Source organism: Drosophila miranda, chromosome 2 (genome assembly GCF_003369915.1).
Source record: "Drosophila miranda strain MSH22 chromosome 2, D.miranda_PacBio2.1, whole genome shotgun sequence".
Classification (NCBI taxonomy): Eukaryota; Metazoa; Arthropoda; class Insecta; order Diptera; family Drosophilidae; genus Drosophila; species Drosophila miranda.
The window spans coordinates 16,945,065-16,968,032 of record NC_046675.1 but is presented as its reverse complement, the minus strand read 5'-3'; the positions used below and the strand labels follow the sequence as shown (position 1 = coordinate 16,968,032).

The window sequence follows — 22,968 nt, the reverse complement described above, 5'->3', positions numbered from 1 at the left end:
ATCTTCTGTATTCCATCCTATTATCTCTGCCATGACACATTCCCCAAGCCCGCTCCTGGCCCTAGAGCCACATGCGATCTGCCTGAGAGTGGGTGTCCGGGTCCGGCTAACAGAACTTAAATGCCATTAGCCCTCGTCCTGGCACTCGACACTTGGGTCCTGCCACACGGACACGGGGGCGCACAAGTGAAGGGAAGGCCAGGGCGGAGGCAAAAGCGTGCCAGGTAACTAATACACACACTTACACAGAACTAAGCTACTGTACGTGCCCGTGCCCCACACACAGCACAAACAGCACATGGAGGGCACACTCTTTTCGGCCCACACACCACCCACTCTCTCTCTCTTTCTTTCCTCCATTCCATACTACATCTATCTCAGTCGCCATATGACTCTGTCTCTCTCTGTCTGTTCTGTTCTGTGTTCTGTGTTCGGTGCGGTGCTGCCAAGGCAATTGAAATAACTTCTTCCGCTTGCCTGCCCTGCTTCCGCTGCTTGAATTTGTCCCCCAAATCAGCTTCTACCCGACTCTTTGGCTCACTCCCTCTCTGTCGTGCCGTGCCACCCCACTCCACCTCATCATCGTTTTGGAAAAGCTCAACAGACTTGAACTGGCAGTGCTCTTGCCTTTGCCTTTTGCCATTTATTTCCTTTTATTTGGCTTTAAGTGATTTGGCATGGCCTTGGCCACATGTTGCCAGCAACATGAGCTCAGCTCTCTCTCCACAAAAAGGTTGCGAGAGAAGTTTGTCGCTCGTGTGTTGCTTGTGCCTCTTCCTTTTGATGGCAATAAAAAACATTTAAGCACGCATTACCGTTATTGAGCGCCCGCTCTCGGCCTCGGCTTGAATCTGACATTTTGGACTGCGGCACGGAGACACGGAGGCACTGAGGGCAACGTCGACGTCGTTTCTGGTTTCTTGTGGGGGTGGTTGGGTTGGGGGGTTGCTTGCGTGGGGTGTTGGCAGTCTGCCTAAAGTTCTGGGGTGTACGAGTGTGCAATTTGAATTAATTCAAATTGCTTTTGGGGGATGTTAGATCTCCCTCTGCTATTGCGACATATAACGATGCGTTGACAAGTCGGGGACGGAACAGATTGTTGCCAACAAATTAACTGCAATACAATGTTTGTGGAAACATTAGCTTTTGCGGTTTTTAAATGCTGAATATTTTGTGTTTAATTTTGGTTTTGATATGAGATAATCATTTACAAAAAATGGATTTATTTATTTAATTATTTGTTCAACGAAGGATGAAATTCTTGGGCCTATAATACGGGCATCATTCTTCTAAAATATACAAATAATATCAAATATCAAATATTTTCACACTCTTCTTCCGGTGACTTAACGAATTAACTGAAATTGTGTCACACTCAAATGTTGTGGCCATAAATTTTGCAGCTAGCACTCGCAGCAGTTGCAAGAACAAACACGGACTCAGATACAGACGCACATACAATGACAAATGTACAAGACTGTGTACCCCGGTCCACCCAGGCGCTCTTGCCACTTGAAAACGTATGGGCCTCCTAGTTAAATCCTTCCCTTGCTTCCATCTCCATCTCCATCTCTTTCTCGTTCGTTCTCGCTCTCTGTCTCTCGGTCGTTCTTTCGCAATGATTGTGCAACATTTTGTTATGCAAATCACAACGCAGTGCGCCAGGAAATAGGCTACGGACTGACCCACCCAACTTTAACCCAAACTCAACCCCAGCTCCAACCCCAGTCCCAGAGGCCTGGTGCCGGGGGGAGAGGCGGAGCAGGAGCAGGGGCAGGGGCTAAGTAAGTTGAACTACATTCCGCACAGGCAGCAAGTGGCAGCAGAGCGGACTGACGCTGTATTTTATTGCATTACTTTTGGGTCTGGGTCTGTGTCTGAGGCCGTGGCCGGGGCCGGGGCTAAGGAGGAAATGTGGGAAAATAAGGAAGCGAAGCGGAGGCCGGCCTCCGCTTGGGGGCGGACAAATTACATTACCAGCCCGTGCCGTCGGGATGGCAGAAAGACCATTAACAACTTGACGACAAATGTGCAGCTGTTGAAGCTAATCCAACATACCCACTTATTTCGACTCTCTCTGTCTCTCTTTATTCCAGGCAACATTGGCCTAAATGATGCCCGAAACTGAACGCGACTCGCAGTTGGTGGCAGCTGAAATGGTAAGCGGTGCCCTGGGGCACGGCTATGGCATAGTCAAGGATCAGCAGCAGCACCATCATCACCATCATCATCAGCAACACCAGCACCAGCTGCAACTCCAGTTGCAGCAGCAGCAGCAGCAGCAGCACTCCAGCAATTCTACAGCCGATCTCTACAAGATGGCGACCAGCACCTATGTGTACAGCAGTCCTTTGACCATACCGCCCACATCCGTGTCATCGATGGTCAGTCATAGCAGCAAGGAGAAGCTGGTCAATATGTTGCGCGTGCGCGACAACAACAACTGCCACCAGAATATAGGCAGCCCGATCTCCGCCAACACTCCCAATAGCTGCAGCCCACCAACCACATTTCTACTGAAACAGCTGGAGGCGACACCCGCTAGACCCAGCTCAGTGCACCCACAGCTGCCACAGCAGCAGCAGCAGCAGCAGCAACAGCCACAGCAGCGTCGCTCTGCAGCTGCCACAGCAGCCCCAACTAACTGGCACGCCCATGTCTATGCACGTCCACCCAATCGTCCTACACCGCACTCCATAGCCGACATCCTGGGCATGGCTGTGGGCGAGAAGGATGTCCCGGAGACCGCCTTCGATCCAACCGGTCCGGCCAAATCGCCAAACACCATTCTGCAACAGTACCAGGACCAGGCGCCCATGCGCAGCGCCTCCATCTCGATGAGCGATGCCAGCGAGGAGGATGCCGGCTCTGTCAATGCCGCGGCATCTGGAGGAGGTGCAGCCGGAGCTTTAGCTGGAGCTATAGCTGGAGCAGGGCCAACCGTAGCCGCAGTCGTAGCCACTCCGCTCGATCAGCCATTAAATCTGTGTGTGGCCAAAAAGTCGCGCGATGTTCAGAACAGCTCACCCATGCCCTCAGCCGCCGCCACCAAGCAGACAACACTCCTCGGCAAGACCAAGAAGGGTAAGTCAACAATTGGATCGCCCAAAGATATACCCTATAGACTCCCTTAAAAGGTGTCTAGAAATAGTGAATACTGATATTATCGTCTGTGCTTTTGGGGGTGCTGCTAATCGAGTGATCAATTATCCACTTTATTTCTTAGGACCTTCTAGTTTTAGCTTTCTTCAAGTTTAGAGATTTCCTTCCCCATTCAAGGGTATTGAATGCTTCGTTTCCCTCGAATCTAGCTCTACCTTGCTCTCATTATGCCTGGTGCTGATCTCCTGGCCATACCATCATATTGGCGCCGTGGCTGCCATACTTGTGGCAACATATCTGTGGCAACGCTCGACGAGCCTGCCAATTGAGCGGAGCGCAGAGCTCTCAACACGCTTCAGCGAAGCGTGCGGCGGGCAACGCGGCGTATGGGTTGTTCTGCCAACTTAAATGATGCCCATCGCAGCAAATTCCCGTACGCTCTTCGTCTCCTATTTTCGGCTGTTGTTTCTGTTTTTTCTTGGCATCAAAATACGGCCTAATGGCCTGGCCATTAGGATTTACCACACTCCAGTTAGGATTCCCGACTCGACTCGACTCGACTCGGCTCGGCCCGGGAAGCCAATCAATTTTCTACAGAATTTAGCCAGCATTAATAGGTTATTCCTTTTTGTTCGACTTCTGAAAGAGCATAGCTAAACAGCTTTGGAAGTTGTTTCTTTATTTGGATTGGTTGAATATTGTATAAGTATTTCTGTTTATAAATTGATGACGGTTAAGTACTCAATAATGAGCATAATAATGGCTACAAAAAACACAAAAACAAACAGCTTCCGACAGAAGTTTTGAAAGAAATCAGCTGATAGAAGATTTTTCTTGCCCTATATATTCAGAGGCGGGAATACAGTCCTCGTACTAGTATTTAGCTTACAATGTTCCACAAATTAATTCAATCTTGTTCCTTTTAATTCCTTTTAGATATATTTTAGTTGCCAGATTCTTCTAAGTCTTCTGACTGTTTTTGGCTCTGGCTCGACTAAATGAGTGCATACATTGTGTAAACAATTGTACTATGTGCCGAGAACATCTAATTAATTCTGTGAAATATTCTGTATTTAATGGAAAATCTTTACACAAGTTTTCCTACAATATATTGCAATTTGTCACGGCCATTTGTTCAAATTATTTCAAGACGACAGCTTCTCTAATCTGATTATTTTATATATTTTATAGTTTGTATTCGAGATTCAGTTCTTCAGTTCAGTTCTCACTTTTGATAATTAATTAACAATTGAAATGCGGGAAACTTAATTAGCTGCACTCGTTCTCATTTGGCTCGTTCTGTGCAATTTTAATTTGAATTTCAAATTTGAATTTGCGCCGCATTAAAATGATTTAATTCGAAAGAGGCCAACATGAAAAGCAAAGCTATACGAAATACAGAATAATAAAATGCAATTAGCAACAACAAATGCGAAATGGCAATCGACAGCGAAATATACATACAATATTGTACAATGAAATGATGAATACCGAATTTTAATTCAAATTTGTGGCCACTTTTGTTGCAGTTTTCAGTTTTCAATTTTGTTTTTGCGCGTTAAGTGCTCAATGCTCAATGGCTGTGGTGTGTTCGATATTTATTGTTATTAAAATCACGTACCAGACTTGGCCAAAACAACATTTACAACAAACAAACTGCCACTCATTCCCCATTCTGATTGAATGACGAACCTCCAGACAACATTTTCCAGCCACATCCGACTCGACTCTGTTTGTCCCAGTCATCGGGGTAATTATACACAGTATATTAAAGTCAAGTGCACACGACAGCCAGAAGTAGGCAATGTGAACCCCACAAAGAAAGATATAAATATAAGAGCACCACATTACAACCGTGTCTATATAGTCATCTTTGACTGTCCATCCGGTAAGAATATTTCGACATCGTGTCACTAATAAATACTAGAGCCCTGCTTGAACTGGCAACCGAATCGATTCTATAGAATCACTCAGGTATCGCAATTTTAACTATGTTGGATCCGAAAATTTCGGTTTTTTTTTCTCGCTCACTGAAGGTATGAAACGAAAGCATTAAAGAGGCATGAGTAAAGCTGTGGTCTTATGATCACGGTGGATCATAATAAATACTGATTTTTTCTACCTAAACTGTACCGAAGAAAGAATACAAGTTCACTCTCCTTTTCACCCAGAGAGTGGTTTTTGGTTTCATCCCTCTTAAAACAGGAAACACTCTATAGCACCTGTAATTTGTACTCCACCAAATGCCAGATATCTGATTGTCGATTCACCCGATTTCTAACATATTTCCCCTTGTTTTTGTATGTTAATTACCGACATAAATGGAAGTACTACCCCCAGAATTAAACGATCCATGGCGGATTGTACGAGTACTGTACTCTTTTTATGTGCTGTTTACTCAGCAAATCGACATTTAAATGGCTCTCTGGACTGGGCCTAATGAAATGGCATGGCAATTGCCAATTGCCGTTAAGCCGAACAACAACAGGACAAACAACAAACATTTGTGCAAACTTTTTGTATTGTTATTGTTCTAATTGCACAAGCTTTTGGGCTCTATTGTCGTTGTTGTTTTTGGGGCTTTTAACGCCTTTCCCTGCTTGTCCCCGCTTGCTGTTGTTTTTGTTTGTATTTTGCCATTTAGTTTTATTGATTTCGCGCCATTGGGACGCCCTTTGCGCTCGAGTGGTCTCCTCGGCTAGACGCGACTGGACCGGGTTCGGCTCTTGGGGCTCTTGGGGGGTTGTTGGGTAGTGTTGTTCGATAGCAAAAATTGCCAATTACCAGAGGCGACAACAACGGCACAGCGACACAGCGACAATGGCAATGATGTCGCCCTCCCCCGGCTAATTAATCACAGTGTCAGGCATATGTATGCGACTATATGCCATATGAGGCCAGGCCGGGGCGACCCACGCGGTATATTAGCAGTTCGACAACTACAACTACAACTACAGCGAACACGACAGCAGCAACGGCTGTGCTATATCGAACGTTTTGCATTTAACTGTCAATTAGATTTCAATTATGCATTGGTAATTGAAGTTGTCCAGCAGGCATCGTTTCGTTTCGTTTCGCTTCGATTCAGTTGAGTTTGGCTTTGCTTTTGGTATTGGCTTGGCTCGATTCGATGCCAGACACGTTTTGGCCCCAGTCAAGACCAAAAGTTGCAGCCAGAGCAGAGCACAGCATTGTTAACACTTGTTTTCACTCGGACTCGACAAACGACCGCCAGCCGGCCAAAGGCCAAAGATTTAGAGACAAATGAATGCTCTTCAGGGTTTTGTCTACTGAAAATATAAAACAGCTAAGGAGTAATCCATGTATGATGGCAATTCCTTTGCTACTAAGTACTAGCAAGTCCTTTGCCCAGTACTAAGAAGGGATTCAGAATTATTCACTATGAAATCATAAAAAGATAAAAGTACTGTTTATGTTTGTCTTGTACTTTTTATTTGTTTCGCGGGACCGAGCTTTGCTTGAGAAAACCTTATTTTTGAGCAGTATTCTTGTGCGCCAATCACTGCAATGGGAGGGAACAGTTGGAAAAGGAATCATATCATAGGGACTCTACCCGAACTGTTCAGAGAGTAGGAAAGCAGAAAACAAAAGCTAAATAGAAACGTCATAAACTTATGGGGCAAATTGCAAACAAATGCAGCCGCAACAGTTGTTGCTGTTGTTGTTGTTGTTGTTGCTGTTACTGCATATTGAGCAGAGGGAAAGAGAGAGCCAGATAATGAAAGAAAGAAATAAAGACAGGGAGGGAGGGGGCCAGCTGAGGCAAGGCAAGTCAATGGTTGTTATATTTGACTGGCTAATTGCAAAAAGTGGTTATGAAATGACAGCCCAACCAGTCAAGAAACCCAATTGAGGTTAAACAGCTGCGATTCGATGGAAAAGACAGGCAAATACTAAAACTATAGCTGAATTTTTGTTGTTGTTGTCTTTTGCAGAGAACTCGGGCAAGCCGCCGGCCAAAAAGAAGAAAACTACGACCACCGCAACGTCGGTGGCAGCAACCACAGTGGCCATGCCGCCGGACATTAGCCCCACGGGCAGCAGCGACAGCCTGATGCGGGACAAGCTAATGGCCACCAGCACCAGTTCGTCGGGCAGCACCGTCGCCAATGCCCTGCAGATACCCAGCAATAACAATAGCAATATGGAGACCACCGAAGACGACTCCGACTCGGGCTCCACCGATGCGCGGCGCAAGAAGAAGGCCCGCACCACCTTCACGGGGCGCCAGATCTTCGAGCTGGAGAAGCAGTTCGAGGTCAAGAAGTATCTCAGCTCCAGCGAGCGCACCGAGATGGCCAAGCTGCTGATAGTCACTGAAACACAGGTATGCAAGCTGGGGACTATTTTCAACCTTTTAACATTCCACAAAACACATAATGTTTCTCTGGGGATTATGCCAAATATTTGCTTTATTTATTTCGACAACATTTTGCCTGGCAATTTGTGGTCATTTAATTAAATTAAGCTCTCTCTGTTTCCCTTCCGCCCCCCCTCTCCCTGTCTCTGTCTTTCTGTTTACCTCTGTTTCAATAATCCCAATCTAATACTCATATTTTTCAATGAATATTCAATTGTCCGAGTGGGTCCGTAGAGTGTGCTCTCAAATATTCAATTTTCCTAATTTGCAAAAAGCCCGGAAATGCAAATAAAAAAATATTAAAATTAAATAGTTGAACAATGAACAATGGAAGGACTCTCTTCTGTTGAGTATAGTGCGTTAAACCTGTTGAAATTTGTATAGATTAAAGGTAAAAGCTTTATCCGGTATATTCTGGCATAAAACTCAGACACTAATCCCTAGTTCATTCGATGTTATTTATAGCCTGGCCACAATACTCTCAGTGTCGATCTGCATTTACTCAACAATTATCCTAAAATAATTTTTCATCGAAACAACTATTTTTTTGGCAGGCTATTTCTAAGTAGAGTTTAGAATGGCTGAAATGCACTGTTCTTCCAAATAATAGGCCAATAATTTTGCATGTTATATGCAAAATACCTTAGGCCCATTCAAGTTTGGAGTTTAGCTAAAAGAAACATGTTTTTGGCATTAGAATAATTTGGAAATTATTTATCCAACTCAATGCTGGCCCCGGTGCGCCGGCAGCCATGAAATTTATCGTCATTTAATTGAAGTGCCACAACAAAAGGCGGCAAGGTGTGATGCTGGTTAATGCCTCAGTTATTCTAATTGTAGTATTTTAGTGCAGGTTGCAGGTGGCAGTGGCAGCTGGCAGGACATTTTTCGTAGGGGAAAGAGTTAATGCAATTTGTATGGCAACATGAAACTGCCTTAAAGCATGAGCAAACAGAAACACACACCACAGAGAGCGTCGCCCGATTGTAAAATAAATTGAGATTTATTGACTAATTAGAATAAATTAACTTTGCAACAAGGACATGCCTGGGGCCAACTGCTGTCGGCCAATTAGGAGCCACAACACGCACAATTTATGTGTGTGGGCGTCCTCCTCCTTCCCATGTCCTCGCATGACCTTAAAGCGTACATAAAATTAATCAAAACTGAGTAAATTATCACGACTTTGAGAAAAGACATAAATATTCCTTGTCTACGAAGTAAGGACAAGATGTAGGGTCCTGATTAAGGTCGGAATTATCTGCATCTTCCAGTTATATAACAATGAAACACAATTCACTTAGGTGTTCCAACATGGCAGTGTATTTAAGAGTTCAGCTTTAAACACTTCATTTCTACGTTTTCTATCCATCTATCACCTCATAATTCCGCATTATAATCTCTGGCTGCATGCCTAGCTCCTGCCAATAGAATGGCAAACATTCCAGCCCCCGATTTGCATAAATAATCGTTACGTTACGCATACGCCGTGTGGGAGCTCAGCTCAAATGGCATAAGACTAATTGGCAGCCCCAGCTAAAGACAAAGACAGAGACAGATACAGACAGATACAGTTAGACAGAGATAGAGAGCAAATTGGATATGGCCAAACAACAAGGATATGCGTCAGAGGCGCATCGAAGTGCTTGCTTAATTAAATTACATTCTCCATCAAGTCAATTAATTACAATTTCATATACGTATATGTTTGGATATACGTATGTATATATATATAGTCAAACACTAAACACTCTCCCTCCCCCCTGCCCTGCTACTCCTCTTTCTGTGTGTGTGTGTGTGTGAGCCAACATGTTCATGCATGTCGACATGTTCAAGTGTTTTGTCTGTGTTATTAATATTATAAGCCACCACGGCCATTTATCATCCTGGCAGGGTCCAAGGCAAAGGACATGGCAACCGTCGCCCCGTAGTGCAGTCAGTGGCCAGATTTCCACTTCCTCTCTCCCCCGTTCCAGCTGTGTTTATATATAAAACAGGGTCCTGGGCGCATAAACATGTATGTGTTAATCACAGCAATAATATCAGCAAATTAACTGCAGGACACGGACACGAACGCACTGCTGGACTCTCGCACTGGCTCCTCTCGTGTGCGTGTATCCTGCTGTGGCCAGCATTAAGCCTCTCGGCCATTTGCATTGGCACTTGCCAATTTTCCCATTGACCGCCCACACACACACACACACATACCGTACGAGTACTGTGGGCTCGGATCAGGTTTACTTTGCACAGTGCCCCTATGACCACTAATTGGAATCAAATTAACAGATTGAGTGTTTCAACCTGCCCAGGAGCCAGGATAAACATTTAAAAAAGAATACGCTTTTGTGGAGTTTGAAAAACTTTCGCGATAATCTGAATATTTACATGGAGGATCAATAGATGCGATTGTCTGGCAGTCGATAGGTGTTCAGGCTCCAAATGCCACTACAACTAGAGCCTCGCTTCCTTAAACTCACTTCCTTAAAAGTGTCGGAATATATGGGCCTTAAACAAAGTGAGAGTCATAAAACGCTCTCTAAATAGATTTCGAATCAGACATAATGACTGTGTGGAACACTCTAGCATCCACCTCGCACTCCTCCGTGGAGGGGCCACTCCTTGTCCCACCCATCCAGAGGGCCTCCGCTTGTCTGCATCGTCTGTCATCAACAAACTGTAAAATAGCCTTAAGCCAGATAAAAATCAATTAATTACGCGTAGATGCGGCTGTCCCTGCCCCTCCCCTTGGCGTTGCAATGCGCAGCAGCATGCAGCACACACACACACGCAGGGACACTCACCCACACTCTGGCAAACTGACAACATTGTAATTGTGTTGCGATTACCAAACGAACGTCACGCGCCAAACGCAGCAAATTACATTTGCATATTAGTGCCAGCGGCCAAAGAGGAGCAGGCCATGCCACACAGAGGGGGAGGCGGGTAGAATAATGCTGCCTGCCGTATGGTGCATGCTGCACAGATAGGGGCCTGGCCTGTCCTGCTCCACCGACACTCTGTTTAGCTTGCGGTATGCCGTGTGCAACTGTCGCGACAATTTGCATTAGGCATTTCATTTTAAATGTTTGCCCACGCAGGGCTCATAATGTAACCCGAATGTAATTGCCACTCAGGTGCGCGCCCCCGGGAGTGACCTAAATGCTGATTTACTCAGTGATCCGAACTAGTGGTTTCTATGCAAATTATCATCATTTGGTTCTCACAGAGAGATAGAGAGGGTTGATCTGTGGATTGCAACTTGAACTATGTATTACTGAGACTTATTGCTGCTTTTGTCTACAGTTTTCTTAGACGAATTAATGGAAACCAAGTATATCTAGTGGTTGACCAATACTATGCTGAAATATATTGCCTGTTTTTGAACTGTTTCCATTCGATTCAAGTGGCTCAATCCTACCGCACCGCCCCGCACTCCAGCGACTGGGAATCAGTTCTCAACTGAACCACACAACTCATATGCAGATGCCCCACTCTGCAGATTTGACCCCAGTCTCTCTGTCTCTCCGTCACTGTATTCTGTGAGTGTCGGTTTGTTGGTTTGGCCCAGGCCCAGGCCGAGGCCTAGGCCCTGTCCTGGCTCTCTGGCAGTTGGCCAAATGACAAATGCGATAATTAAATTAAACTGCTGCCACAAGCAGCACAAACAAATCAAATGGCAATTCATCTCTGAGGGCAGCAGCAGCCCCGAGAACGGTGACCAGACCCCATTCAGGCCATATTGTTGTGGGTTTCACATTGTTTCTGCTGCTGCCGCTGCTGCTGTGCTTGTAGGCCTCCAGGCTTATTTACATTCATGGCCTGTTTGTGTCATTGAAAGGGCAAAAATTATGCTGCGTAAAATTAATTTTTGCACACAATACTCGTATACCATATGCAAATGAACAAGCAAATACTCGTTGCCGAATTGCCTTTGGGCAACTGCAGATAGTCCGCTATCCAGTTGGATTATTATTGTTGTTGTTAATATTGCCATCGATATCTATCAGTTGCCGTTTGGGATTGCATTCCACAAATAATTCTGTCATTTACAGGCAATCAAACAATTATTTCACTATTTTATTACTTAATGGTCGGGCAATTAAATAAAATATTGCATATAATAATTCCCGTTGCAAAAGGAATTGGCATGAGTTTTATTATTATTATATTTTCATTAGGCAATAGAAATTCGAAATAAAATGAGATGATTATTGATGCCTTCTGCGTAGACCCACTTCTCTTTTAAGTGTTTTTCCTATGACTATAATAATTCCTATAGACCTTAATCGTTTATTCATAGATTTTAGCAAACGATACCTTAACAGCGCCTAACTAATGCACTTTCCAAAACAAACCATAAAGTCTAAATTTTGAAAAAAGTCCCCATATCTATTTGGTTTGTGGAGTAGTGTTATCAGCATATTTCCTTGAATGCTCAATAGAATCCATTTTCCGATTCGTTTATTTACATTTAGAAGCCCTCGACTTATTCCCTTGGTTTAATTAATTACCTTATTAAGGCTAATTTGCTTTTATTAGTTGGTAATTATTAAACCAATTTATGAATAACTTAAACACACACCACACACAAATATCGAGCATACGTCGTGTAGCCATAAGCCTTTAGCAAAAATTAAATTTTAAGCAAAGCAAACAGCATTTCACTTTTCCCCATAATTAATAAATAAATACTGTCTAATTGATAATATATTTATGTTTCGATAATATTTGCTGGGCCCCCACATTCTCACAGTGCCCCATCCAAAAACATACTTTGTGGCAGCCGCAAAAGTGTCACTAATTTATTTTGCTCTCTGAATGTGCATTAACTTAAAACAATAAATGCAATTTGGTATTATTAGTATAATTTCGGGACCGCAACTTAATTAAATTGTTACGCATACGCCCCGCTGCCACCACACAAATGGCTCGCTCTCTCTCCCCCTCTCTTTCTAAGTATTATTTCAGCTTTATGCTGGGCTTCCATTCAGTTTTTACAGCTCTGCTCTCGATGGCTGCTGCTGCTGGTGTTGTTGTATTCGGATATTTTTGCATAAATAATTTAATTTGATGGCGGACTACTTGAAATTATTCATAAATCACTTTAACACCGCAATGGCAGGCAGCAGCACCAGCAGCATCTGCCTCGATTGGCGACGAGCAGCAGGTCTGGGCTGCTTAAAACAAAAAGATGGGCGTTCCCAAGAAAGCACATTGTTCAGATGACTCTCTGGCTGTCTCTCTCGAGCCCACGATCGCTATCGTTCTTTCCTGTGTGTGTGTGTGTGTGTGTGATCGCCGGAGCGTAGACAACGATCGCTTTCGCTCGCTATTTGTGGGCGTTGCTTAATTTGTATACCCTGTACGTTCAGAAAACCAAGAGCTTATCTTGGGGATCACTAGAACAAAGGCAACTTAGATTTAGTATATATGTTGATCCATTATGCATACAGCAAGTCATCCAAATCCATTAAAAATAATCCTGATCGAAAACTTACTCCATGCACTTGCAGATCATCTTCTACTCAGTGCACAAAATAAACTAATTTCGTGAAGTTCGAGGGGCATCCAATAGTCGCAACACTCAAATGAAACGTTTTTATTTTTCTCATTTCACCTCCCAAATTCTTTCTTTGCGGCTGCCAAAAACTACTAAATACTTGCCAATTAGCAAATCAGCCGTAGATGACGGCTTTTCATTTTGAAAAATTATTAACAATTATCCCCGCCAGTGTGCTTGTGCGTGAAACAATTAACTTTGAACGCTCAGAATGTAATTAATAACTAGCATCACCACAAGACCCGGGCAAGAAAACAAAATACAAAAAGCCAAAAAAGCAGCAAGGGCAAAAGAGCAGCAACAAAAACTTGTCAAAAGAACATAATTTGCAAACAGCCAAATGAGTGGGTGTGGGTGTGGGTGCCCCGTCAAAGGCTATGTGTATTCTGACCAACGGAACCACAACAAATGGTGGGGCGGTGGGGGCTATTTTGTAGACAACAAAACACAATGAGCCAATTAAAAGTCGAGAGGGCGATGTCGGCCAAAAACTTCTGCCAAAGCGAAAGGCAAAGCAGACCAAAACAAAACTAGAGCTGAAATGAAATTAAACCGACATTTCAGTGGTGTCCCACTCCCACTCCTCCACTGACTATATCTCCCATTCCGCCTTTTCTAGCTAATAAGCATAATTTATGCTGCTTGGAGCAGCCGTTTGAAATTAAATTCATAAAAACAGCACCGCTAATCAAACAAAAAACTAAAAATAAAATGCTAAATTACCAAAACATAAAGGAAATGTTTCGTAGAGAAACACAATTTGAAAATTATCATTCAGGGGCTTACTTTAAACCACAACGAGAGTATGGTATTTCCCGATTTTGAATGCAGCAATCAAATAAATTAGTCTTGATCAAAAGCTGAGTTTATACAGAAATTAACATTAGATCCTCAGTTTATTATATGGGAACATAGCCTATACAAATTAGATTAAAATCGGATGGGAATGGGTGGGAATTAAATATCTGCAAGGCTATGTAAAACTTTGCCGCCCAAAGCTATCATTTCTTTCGTATTATTCCGTTGCATTCTGTTGATTTATGTTCCTTTACATTCGCCGAATTTTCGCACTGTCGCTGTTTCTGTTGGGTTGTCTCTTAGATTTTAAATTTTAAAAGCAGATTTTTATTTTAGTTTTCGGGAAATCGTAAAGGAAAATTGCTACGAAATACTCATACATGCTCGTATTTGATCCCTTGATGAGGCTAGACGACTTCTGCGATGCCAATTCTCATCGTAGAATTTTTCTAATTTCACACATCGCCTGACATGAGTCTTCCAACTGGGCTACTCGTACCGCACCCATCCCATTCGGGGGTCAGTAAACCCCATGTAAATGTAAATGCAAATGAAATTCTCTCCATTTCGCATTATCCTGTGGATTCAATCCAGATGAATTTATGGCATTCCATGTACAGCAACAACAATCTGAAACTAGCATTAACAATGTGCAATTATTACACGTAAATGATGTTGCATAAATACCTCTCCATCTCCCTGCCTGTCTCTGTAGAGGCTGTTCCCCTTTGGTCCATTAAAAGCATTTGCTGCCAGTCCATCCCCTCCCCTCTTGGGGCAATATGCTGCAATCTCGTTGAATATCCGGAGATGTTGTTGGGCATTGTTTTGTTGGGGCTGACGGCCACAAAGCTGGGCAGCAGTTTGCATTTACGAGTATGTCTATCCAATTAATAACACAACAAATTGAAGCCAAGCATTTCAGTCCCATATCCCCATATCAAATACTCCAATGGCATTGTTATTTAATTAAGAGCCCCACAATATGATAGGCACACATTTGAGGATTCAAATATTCAGACGAAATATGACGAGTTTTGTGCAGATCAAATTATATATATCCTTTAATATATACAGCTTCTTTGGAGTAAATTTTTTGTTGTTTCCCATATCCTTCAAGGAATCTACAGATATCCAGACTCTTCCAAAGCAATTCTTTTGCAAATCTACACCCCGATTCCTGTATTCCGATTGACTACCTCCGCGTTAGTGATTGCCTCTTAATGGCATCACCTCTTCGCGGTGGCAATCAAATAATCCAACTGTGCATTTTACACCGCATTGAGCCGAAGCTTTCAGGACGCGTTTGCCAAACTGCACGCTCAGGTTCGAGGTCCTTTTGGTATGTTTCGTATATGTGTGCATACAGATGCATGTGTATATAGATGCCTGTGTGTTCGATGGCGAACATAATCCAGAATGACAGGGGCAATGCAGTGATTATGTTATTAATTACGAATGCCATTGCAATGCGAATGTTTGCACTGAGCAAAGTGTCTCATTACACATCAGGAATCGGCCGAGTTTGCTGCAAAATGGATTTAGCCAGAATTGCAAAATTAATGCGGTGCACAATGATTACGTAATAAAGAGAGGAGCCGGAATCATTAGCCACTACACGTGAGATGTCCGGTTCGAATGAGCTATAATTTTTTCTAATAGGTGTTCCCTGCTATTTCGTACCGCATTCCTCATGAACGTTAGCAATTATCATAATTTTTTCAACACCCATAAACAAACAAATAAACAAACAAAAATATGCTAAATTACACATTAAAAACATTATTTGTGAAGAGGAAACGAAGTGAATGTTGAATTTTTCTTGGCACCCCCAGAGAATTATGTACAGCAGCCGCCGCCATTACAAAGTAGCAGGGCTCCCCTTAAAAAAAGTCCTCTCTCTCTCTGGATGGATGTAATTTGGCTGCTCATTGTTGGCCAGGCCAGGCCAGAGCATCATCATCTTCTGGACCCCTGCGTTTATTTTAGAAAAAGTGCGCGGAAAATGTGAAAATTAATTATACCAAGCGCACACGCAGCATATAGAGACAGCGAGCAAAGGCGTAGGGGGAAGGGGAAACGCCTAACAGCATGGGTTATGTGCTAATGAAAATTGCAGAAGACCCGACCAGACTAGACAACCGACTATTTAAGGATCCTCTCGCACTGCTCTCTGATCTGATGGCGTTGATTGAAATGCGTGTACGGGGCAAACAAAGTAGCTGAAACGCTTCTGTCATAAACCTATTTAAGTTGGGGGAATGGAGAGGAATGGGCTGGCATATACTATGTATGTATGTACGAGTATGTAGTAGCTTTTGTTTGCCTTTCGGGCTATTTATGCGCTCTGTTTCTGTCATCTTTTACTCGCACACAGATATGTACACTCTCCCATTTAAATGTCAATAAATCATAAGCGAGCCTGGGGAAGAACTGGGGAACGGGGGACACGACACGTTTCCCTTTATTTTTAGACATTTTTCCAACATTTGCAGCTTAATGAGGTTTAGTGTTTGGATCATAACATCAGAAACAATGAAGCTTATTTATGATAGGAAATCTATCCCAGCCCAACCCAACCCAAACCACAGAGAAGCGGAACAAGTTAGGTGTTCTGTTCTGCTAGAGGAATTCGACAAACAGAATTTATTAATGAAGATTTATGCAATATTTACCTAAACGAGCGCCGATTCGTTAGCATTAATAATACGAAAATTCACGAATCAATTAGATCATCATGCACAGAATGGCTCCAATTTCGGCTAGGGCGCACCTGAAGCTAAATTGGAAGGCTAATACGACTGGAGAATACCCTCCCCTCGGCTTTTTGTATGTACTTGGGGCCTAAGTGCAGGATAGTATCAAAGACAATGTAAAGTAAAGACTAAAGTAAAGGGTATGTCTCGACTAGCTTTTAAAAGAATACACGCATACAGCCAGCGGCCTGGAGCCTGTATGAGCGTTACTCGTCTTAATAATTTTATTGTTTAAAACCTCGGAAAAGGTCTATTCTACCTGCAACATACATACATATATTTACACAATAATTCCATATACCATAGTAAGTACTTGAGCTTCAAGTACTGGCTACAATATTCAAAAATTAAATATATGTATGTGCGGTGCATATGGAGATGTTGATGATGATGATCAGAGGAGGGTGATTTGCGCACCGCGGGCCACACGAAAAGTGCCCGCATCCGAATGGCCATAAAAACAAACCCATTCAAGTAAAAGGAAGAGGAAAAATGAATCGGAATAAAGGGAAGAATCTACTTTCGATGGGCCATTAAGAGTGTTCATAAGGTAAACATAGGAAATGCTTTATTGTTTATGAACGTACTTAATTGGGACTGGGTTTGGGGTTGGGGTTGGTGTTTCGAGGCTGTTCTTGTGGACTCGCGGGATGAGTAATTGCCGATGGTATAAGGCCAAAAATAATTATGAGGAAACTAGCCAGCCAGTCGGCCAGTGGTCGGGCAGTTTTCAGGTAGTGGGGTAGAGTACTCTACCCTCTCATAATCCATCTTCATCCATAAAATAAACAATTTTCGTATGCATCAATCCCTCGTCGAGTACATAACGTTTTCCATTCTGTGTTCATGTGTCCGTGTGTGCGTGTGTGTGTGGATAAATTAGAAAATATTTGGCAATCAATTAATTGATTTTCCAACTGAAAATTTACGATTTGAATGTGTGTGTATGTACTTGAGCATTTCCTTTTGAAAATTGATTGCTGATTTGGGGGGAGAGCGGGTGTTGGCGGGTTATTGAGTGCCGTTTTCATGTTAATTTCATAATTTTTACGCTATTCCGGGGAAATGAGCATGCATGTCATATGGCAGCATCTCTATCTTTGGACGAGTGTGTGCCTGTGTGTGTATCAGTGTGTAGTGTGTGTCAGTGTGTGCGGACATGCCGCTGAAATACTAATTATGTGCGCGATTTAAATAGATTTTTCATTTATTCAGCTAGGCCATCATTATACACTTGAAAAGGGTATTGGCATTTTGAACAGATGAATGCGCCGCTGTGGGTTATACGGAAAAATATAGTGGATGAAAATTAACAGCCACCCAAGGGAGTACACATAAGATCGCATCACTACTAAATCATGTATCTTCCACTACTTCATGTATCTATAAGAATATCTTAATTTTTCTAAAGAAAAAATTAGGTTGTAGGCCTAAGCTCAAAAATCTTTTTAAAAAATTCATTAATCGCAATTTAGCGACTTGTCACATTTTCATAATTTTCCCTCGGCATTTGCAGAGTCAATATCCAACAAAATTAATGAATTGATAAAAGACTTGTATGATCTCTCATATAGTATTTATTTCGTGTCGATACAAAGTCTATACCTGAGGATATAATGTGAGCCAAAGTTGAAACAAAGTTGTTACAAACATTATGTTTATGGCTTTCAAACTAAACAAATTCAATCAAATCTGATCAGATCCTATATGAATTATATAGTATCTTTTATAGCAGAATACATCTCGAAGGGTATCAAAATCTCCGGCCCCATAAACATACACACTTTCTCGTTTTTGGATGAAATGGAAATGAAAACGAAGATGAGAGGCAAATGTTTTATGTTGCGCCACTGACTGGTGCGGCCTGCTGGTGGAGCGGGTGGGTGGAGTGGTGCTGCCACACGGCATGGACTGGTGGCTGGTGTTTGGCTTTTGACAGGCGCCCATCATTTCATCATTTCTGCTTGTTTTGAGTTTGAGAGGAGACTCGCTGACTGCTGCGTGACTGAGTGACGGGGGGCGGAAGTGTTGTGCGAGAGCAGGATACACAATTTTCTAATTATTTGTTGTACGCCCCACTAATAAGGCCAAATGGGGCATAAACATGCATAATTATGGCGGCACAAACCGTTTGCCGGGTGGCATGTTGCAAACGCTGTTTCATTGTCTTGCACACAGGCCACAATCCACACAGATGGAGCCTCCTTTCAGCGAATCGGCGACTAAAATGGTATATTTTATGAAAATATTAAGTGAATTATAGTTGCTGCCGGTATTTAAATGGGAGGATGAGGAGGATTCTATGGCATAAAGTATACTGTTTTATATTCTTTCTACACTCTTCCTTTCACAGACAAACAAATTTTAAAATAATTTTTAAGCATTTAAATTAAATTTTAATCCCCTTTTTCCCTCTCTTTTCAGGTTAAAATCTGGTTCCAGAATCGTCGCACAAAGTGGAAAAAGCAGGATAATGTCACCAATAATGAGGCTGCCGAGCACAAATCCACAAATGCCAATAAATCGGGCGGAGGAATCGAACAGCAGCCTACGGCACCAACAACAACTGGTGGCAGTGCTTCTGCTGTGGAGAGTGCAGGCGCAACGGCCACCAAAAAGTCTACAAATGCCCAAGGAGAGAAAATCCGCGGCAGCAACAACAACAACAATTCGGTCTCTTTGGCCAACAACAATAGCGTTAACAATGAAGGCAAGTTGCCAAACAAACAGACAACATCAAAAGTTAAGAAACAATTAAATGCGTTGCTGGAAAAGGCAGCAAAAACATCAAATTCGAATGGCGGAAGTGCCTCAAATCGCAGCGAGAACGAGAAAGTTGAAATGGCTGCCACCAAATCCGGCGAGAAGCGTCATCACCCATCCAACAACAACAACAATGTGGGAGAGTCCAAGTTGATGCATCAGCGCCTGCACCAGCATGCCATAGCGCTGACCGTGGAGCCGGCCGCCCCCTTAGAGCAGACTGAGAAGCTGGACATCAAGCTGGAAGAGTCGCCGCAGCACCGCGAGCTCCAGTTGAGCCTGCAGCGTGCTGCTGTGGCCGCCAAGGCAGCCGCTGCTGCCGCTCAGCAGAACGGCTGCAGTCCACCGCCACAGAATGCAGCGCCTACGGCGCTCCTGACCGAAATGGATTTCGAGAGCAGCCTGGCCGCCTCCAAGATATCCATAGCCCTGGCTTTGGCCAGCAAACAGATGAAGCAGGCCGAGGCCGAGGCCAAGGAGAAGCTGGTGAAGCAGGAAAGCGAGTCTGAGGACGATGAGGAGACGTCCACCGAGCATGGCGACTCCACAGAGGCACACGACTCCCAGGATCAGGATGTGTCGTCGATGCGCGAGATCTAAGCTGATGGATCAGTCACTCCGGAAACAGTCAAATTAACCTGTGCCAAAAAGTCGAATATTGCTCACACCCACACACACCAAACACACCAAACACACCAGACACACCCCTCCCAATACATCTTTAAATATAATTGTAATTGTAACTATAAATATAATTTACTTAACACGTACGATTGTAACTCTGTTCACCCCTAGGCGTGTGTATTTGTATTTAATTTATTGTATGCTTAAGCGATTTAGCCTAGGACTAGGACTGGGCCTTGTAAATGTTGCCATTAGAAACGCATTTATGTAAATGTCTAAATGGAGAGCCACTGCAGCCACTACGTAAATGTAATTTGAACTTTCGAAAATTTCATGTGATAATGTATACGATGGCGAGAGGATAGAGGATAGAAGATAAAGAATAAAGGATAAAGGATAGGGAAAAGAAGATACGCGTTGCCCGGAGGCATAGCAACAATTACAAATTGCAAAATTGATTTTACTACTTGAACTATGAACTATATAAATGTAGGTCTAAGGCTATTGTATGTGTACGCTATGCTACCCTGTAAAATGCAATTGAATGAAACATATTTATTGAGTGTTTGTACAAAACAACAAAACAAAAAGCCCGAAAAAAAAACTAAATAAGGCAAAAGAGAACAAATCGCCGCCGTTACACATTTTAAATTCAACAAATTAAAAAGAATATAAAAAATAAATTCAATGAATCACAGGCGTCGCATTTTGGCCGGTGGTCGGGCGGGGAGTTCTGCTGGCACATCCACCACACCCTCCGAGGTGATCAGGAACTCGGCAAAGCTGTTGGGCGTCTCGGGAGAGTACACAACCTCCAGCTTTCGTACTGTGAGCAGTTGATCCTTGACCCGGTGCTGCTTGGGCACCCGCGAAATGCGCATGCGAGTGCGTCCCAGATGCGCCCATTGCAGGCCCAGGCAGGGTACTTCATCCTGCAGCGGCCCGGTCGCCAAGCCACTGCCACTGGACGCCACTTGATTGACGCACACCACGGCACAGTTGTACTTGTCCGCATAGCTGATCAGGGCATCGGCCAGGCGGCGCATTTGCCGGGCACGCTCCAGAAAGTCCGTATAGAGCCGGAAGATGGCAGCCACGGAGTCGATGATGATCAGTCCAATGCTGTGCTGCTGCAGCAGACGCGGCAAACGATTGCTCACACAGTTGATAAGGGGTTGCTGAAGTGGATTTGAATAGGATAAACTGGGTTCTTAGTGGTTTTCTCTCACTCACGCTCTCGTACTGATGTTCGACGAAAATGTTTCCCAGAAAGTTCAGTTGCTCCTGGGGGTAGCGCGCCTCTAAGGCCTTGCTCATCTCCAGCAGGCGGCGCGCCGGAAAGGCATCCTCTGTGCATATATAGGCCACTCCCCTGCCCAGGCCCCCAAGTTTCACTGGCAACTGGACACAGAGCGCGAGCTGCAGTAGCAGTTGTGTCTTGCCCACGCCGGCGGCCCCGCAGATTTCGGTTATACCCCGCGTGACCACGCCTCCGCCCGTACAGCGATCCAGGGCAGAGCAGCCAAAAGATACGCGTGACCATTTGACATTGGCCAGTGGCTTGAACAGGGAATCGGCTGGGGGGGAAATCAGTTCAAGTGCAGGTCAGTTTCACTCTCGAGAATGGTTATCCCTTACCTGACAGCGGGGTCTCCGCTAGCCACTTGGCCGCCGCATCCTTCAGCACGCGGACATCGTCCGGCGTGCACTTACGCACCAGGGTGTAAAGTGATTTGGTGCGGGTGTCCAGAAACTTGATCCTGGGCGTCGTCAGCACGGCCTCTGGCGTGAGAACATTGACTGAAGTGGGAATTGCATTAAAGGCGCATTAGATGACACTTCAACAAAGTTCCCCATTCTTACCGTTCTCCGCAATTTCCCTAATATGCTTAGGCAATTGATCCAAAAAGTTTGTCATCGCTGCGGAGCCCGGAGCGAGTGTGATGGCATGCCTGGTGCTGCTTTGCGTGCGGCCCGACACGGAAGGTGTCTCGTCTCAACACCTGCGGAATTATCTCCTTGGCAGCGAATAATTTATTGATCAAGCAAACCTAAATCATTGCCGACCCCACGATTTGAGATTGCCGGCTTTCATCGGGAAATCAGCTGACTTTGGAAGTAGGCCACACATAGCAAAAGTGACCCGGACAATGCTTCATTATGGTTTTTACCGAAACTTATAATGACTGTCAATCATAAAAACACCAAAAATCACTTGCATAATGGTTTTTTTTCCAATCATTCATTTAATTGCGTACATTTTTTGCACAGAGAAAAACACACAAGAACGATCGATAGTTGCAGCCGATAGTTGGCCACGATCGTTGCTGCGACCTGCTGCTGCTGCTGCTCCTGCTCCTGTTCATGAAATTTGTATGTTTGACTGCAGTTGCTGTTGTTGGTGTTGTTGTGGTTGGAGTGGGGTCTAACTTAACAAACTATTTGCGGGCTCTAATGCTTGGGTGTGGGCTTGGAGAGCTCGGCCAGTGCCCGGGCCTCGGCTTCGGCGTTGCGCTTCTTCTCCTCGGCCAACTTTGCATCGCGGACCACCTTCTGCTGTGCCTCGATCTCGCGGACCTTCTCCTCCTTCTTGGACAGGCGGCTCTGGTGGGCGGCGCCGTAGGCAATGCCCACGAGCAGCAGGGACCATCTGCCGAGCTTGATCAGCGGCGAGACACGGACTGGAGGCTGAGACATGGCTAGTAGTTATGTAATGGTCCGACCGAAAACTGCAAGAAAAGAGGACACATCAGTTACGTACACTATTTCAAAGTTCCTCAGAGACGGCGTTTCAACCACCGTTTTTCTTGAGGCTGGTTTTATATCCACATAATCTATTAAATAAGCGCAATTACCACAAATCGATGCGATTGCAACAGTAGCAAAATATAACCTTAAAACAGCTGTCAGATTGGCAAGTGCGCTATCGATATTTCTATCGGTAGTTGTGCAGAGTTGCCGCAATGTTATTGTTTCGCGAAATA

General features: G+C 44.0%; 3 protein-coding genes across 5 annotated transcripts in view; 1 reads left to right on the top strand and 2 right to left on the bottom strand.

The window, feature by feature from the left end:
* Positions 1-20,672, top strand: part of LOC108155041 (homeobox protein abdominal-B) — a 41,825-nt gene extending 21,153 nt beyond the window's left edge. For all 3 annotated transcript variants that reach the window (XM_017285613.2, XM_017285612.2, XM_017285614.2), the window contains exons 2-4: positions 2,097-3,084; positions 7,059-7,450; positions 19,022-20,672. In XM_017285613.2, the coding sequence (XP_017141102.1) occupies positions 2,112-3,084; positions 7,059-7,450; positions 19,022-19,960 (2,304 nt within the window). In that variant the 5' untranslated portion in view covers positions 2,097-2,111 and the 3' untranslated portion in view covers positions 19,961-20,672. The remainder of the gene's footprint in view (positions 1-2,096; positions 3,085-7,058; positions 7,451-19,021) is intronic.
* LOC108155043 (DNA repair protein XRCC3) lies at positions 20,165-22,103 on the bottom strand. Its single transcript, XM_017285616.2, has 4 exons — positions 21,848-22,103; positions 21,623-21,784; positions 21,218-21,561; positions 20,165-21,162 (listed from the first exon to the last, which is right to left on the bottom strand). The coding sequence occupies exons 1-4, from the start codon at positions 21,900-21,902 to the stop codon at positions 20,677-20,679; spliced, it is 1,047 nt and encodes a 348-aa protein (XP_017141105.1). The 5' UTR covers positions 21,903-22,103; the 3' UTR covers positions 20,165-20,676.
* Positions 22,104-22,214: 111 nt separating this feature from the next.
* LOC108155044 (ATP synthase subunit e, mitochondrial) lies at positions 22,215-22,932 on the bottom strand. Its single transcript, XM_017285617.2, has 2 exons — positions 22,840-22,932; positions 22,215-22,713 (listed from the first exon to the last, which is right to left on the bottom strand). The coding sequence occupies exon 2, from the start codon at positions 22,679-22,681 to the stop codon at positions 22,436-22,438; it is 246 nt and encodes an 81-aa protein (XP_017141106.1). The 5' UTR covers positions 22,682-22,713; positions 22,840-22,932; the 3' UTR covers positions 22,215-22,435.
* Positions 22,933-22,968: the final 36 nt, after the last annotated feature.

Coding starts and splice junctions, on each gene's coding strand:
- LOC108155043 (XM_017285616.2), bottom strand. CDS start 21,902: ATGACAAACTTTTTGGATCAATTGCCTAAGCATATTAGGGAAATTGCG. Junction 21,785..21,847: donor TAGGGAAATTGCGGAGAACG/GTAAGAATGGGG, acceptor TTCCCACTTCAG/TCAATGTTCTCACGCCAGAG. Junction 21,562..21,622: donor AGCGGAGACCCCGCTGTCAG/GTAAGGGATAAC, acceptor TTTCCCCCCCAG/CCGATTCCCTGTTCAAGCCA.
- LOC108155044 (XM_017285617.2), bottom strand. CDS start 22,681: ATGTCTCAGCCTCCAGTCCGTGTCTCGCCGCTGATCAAGCTCGGCAGA.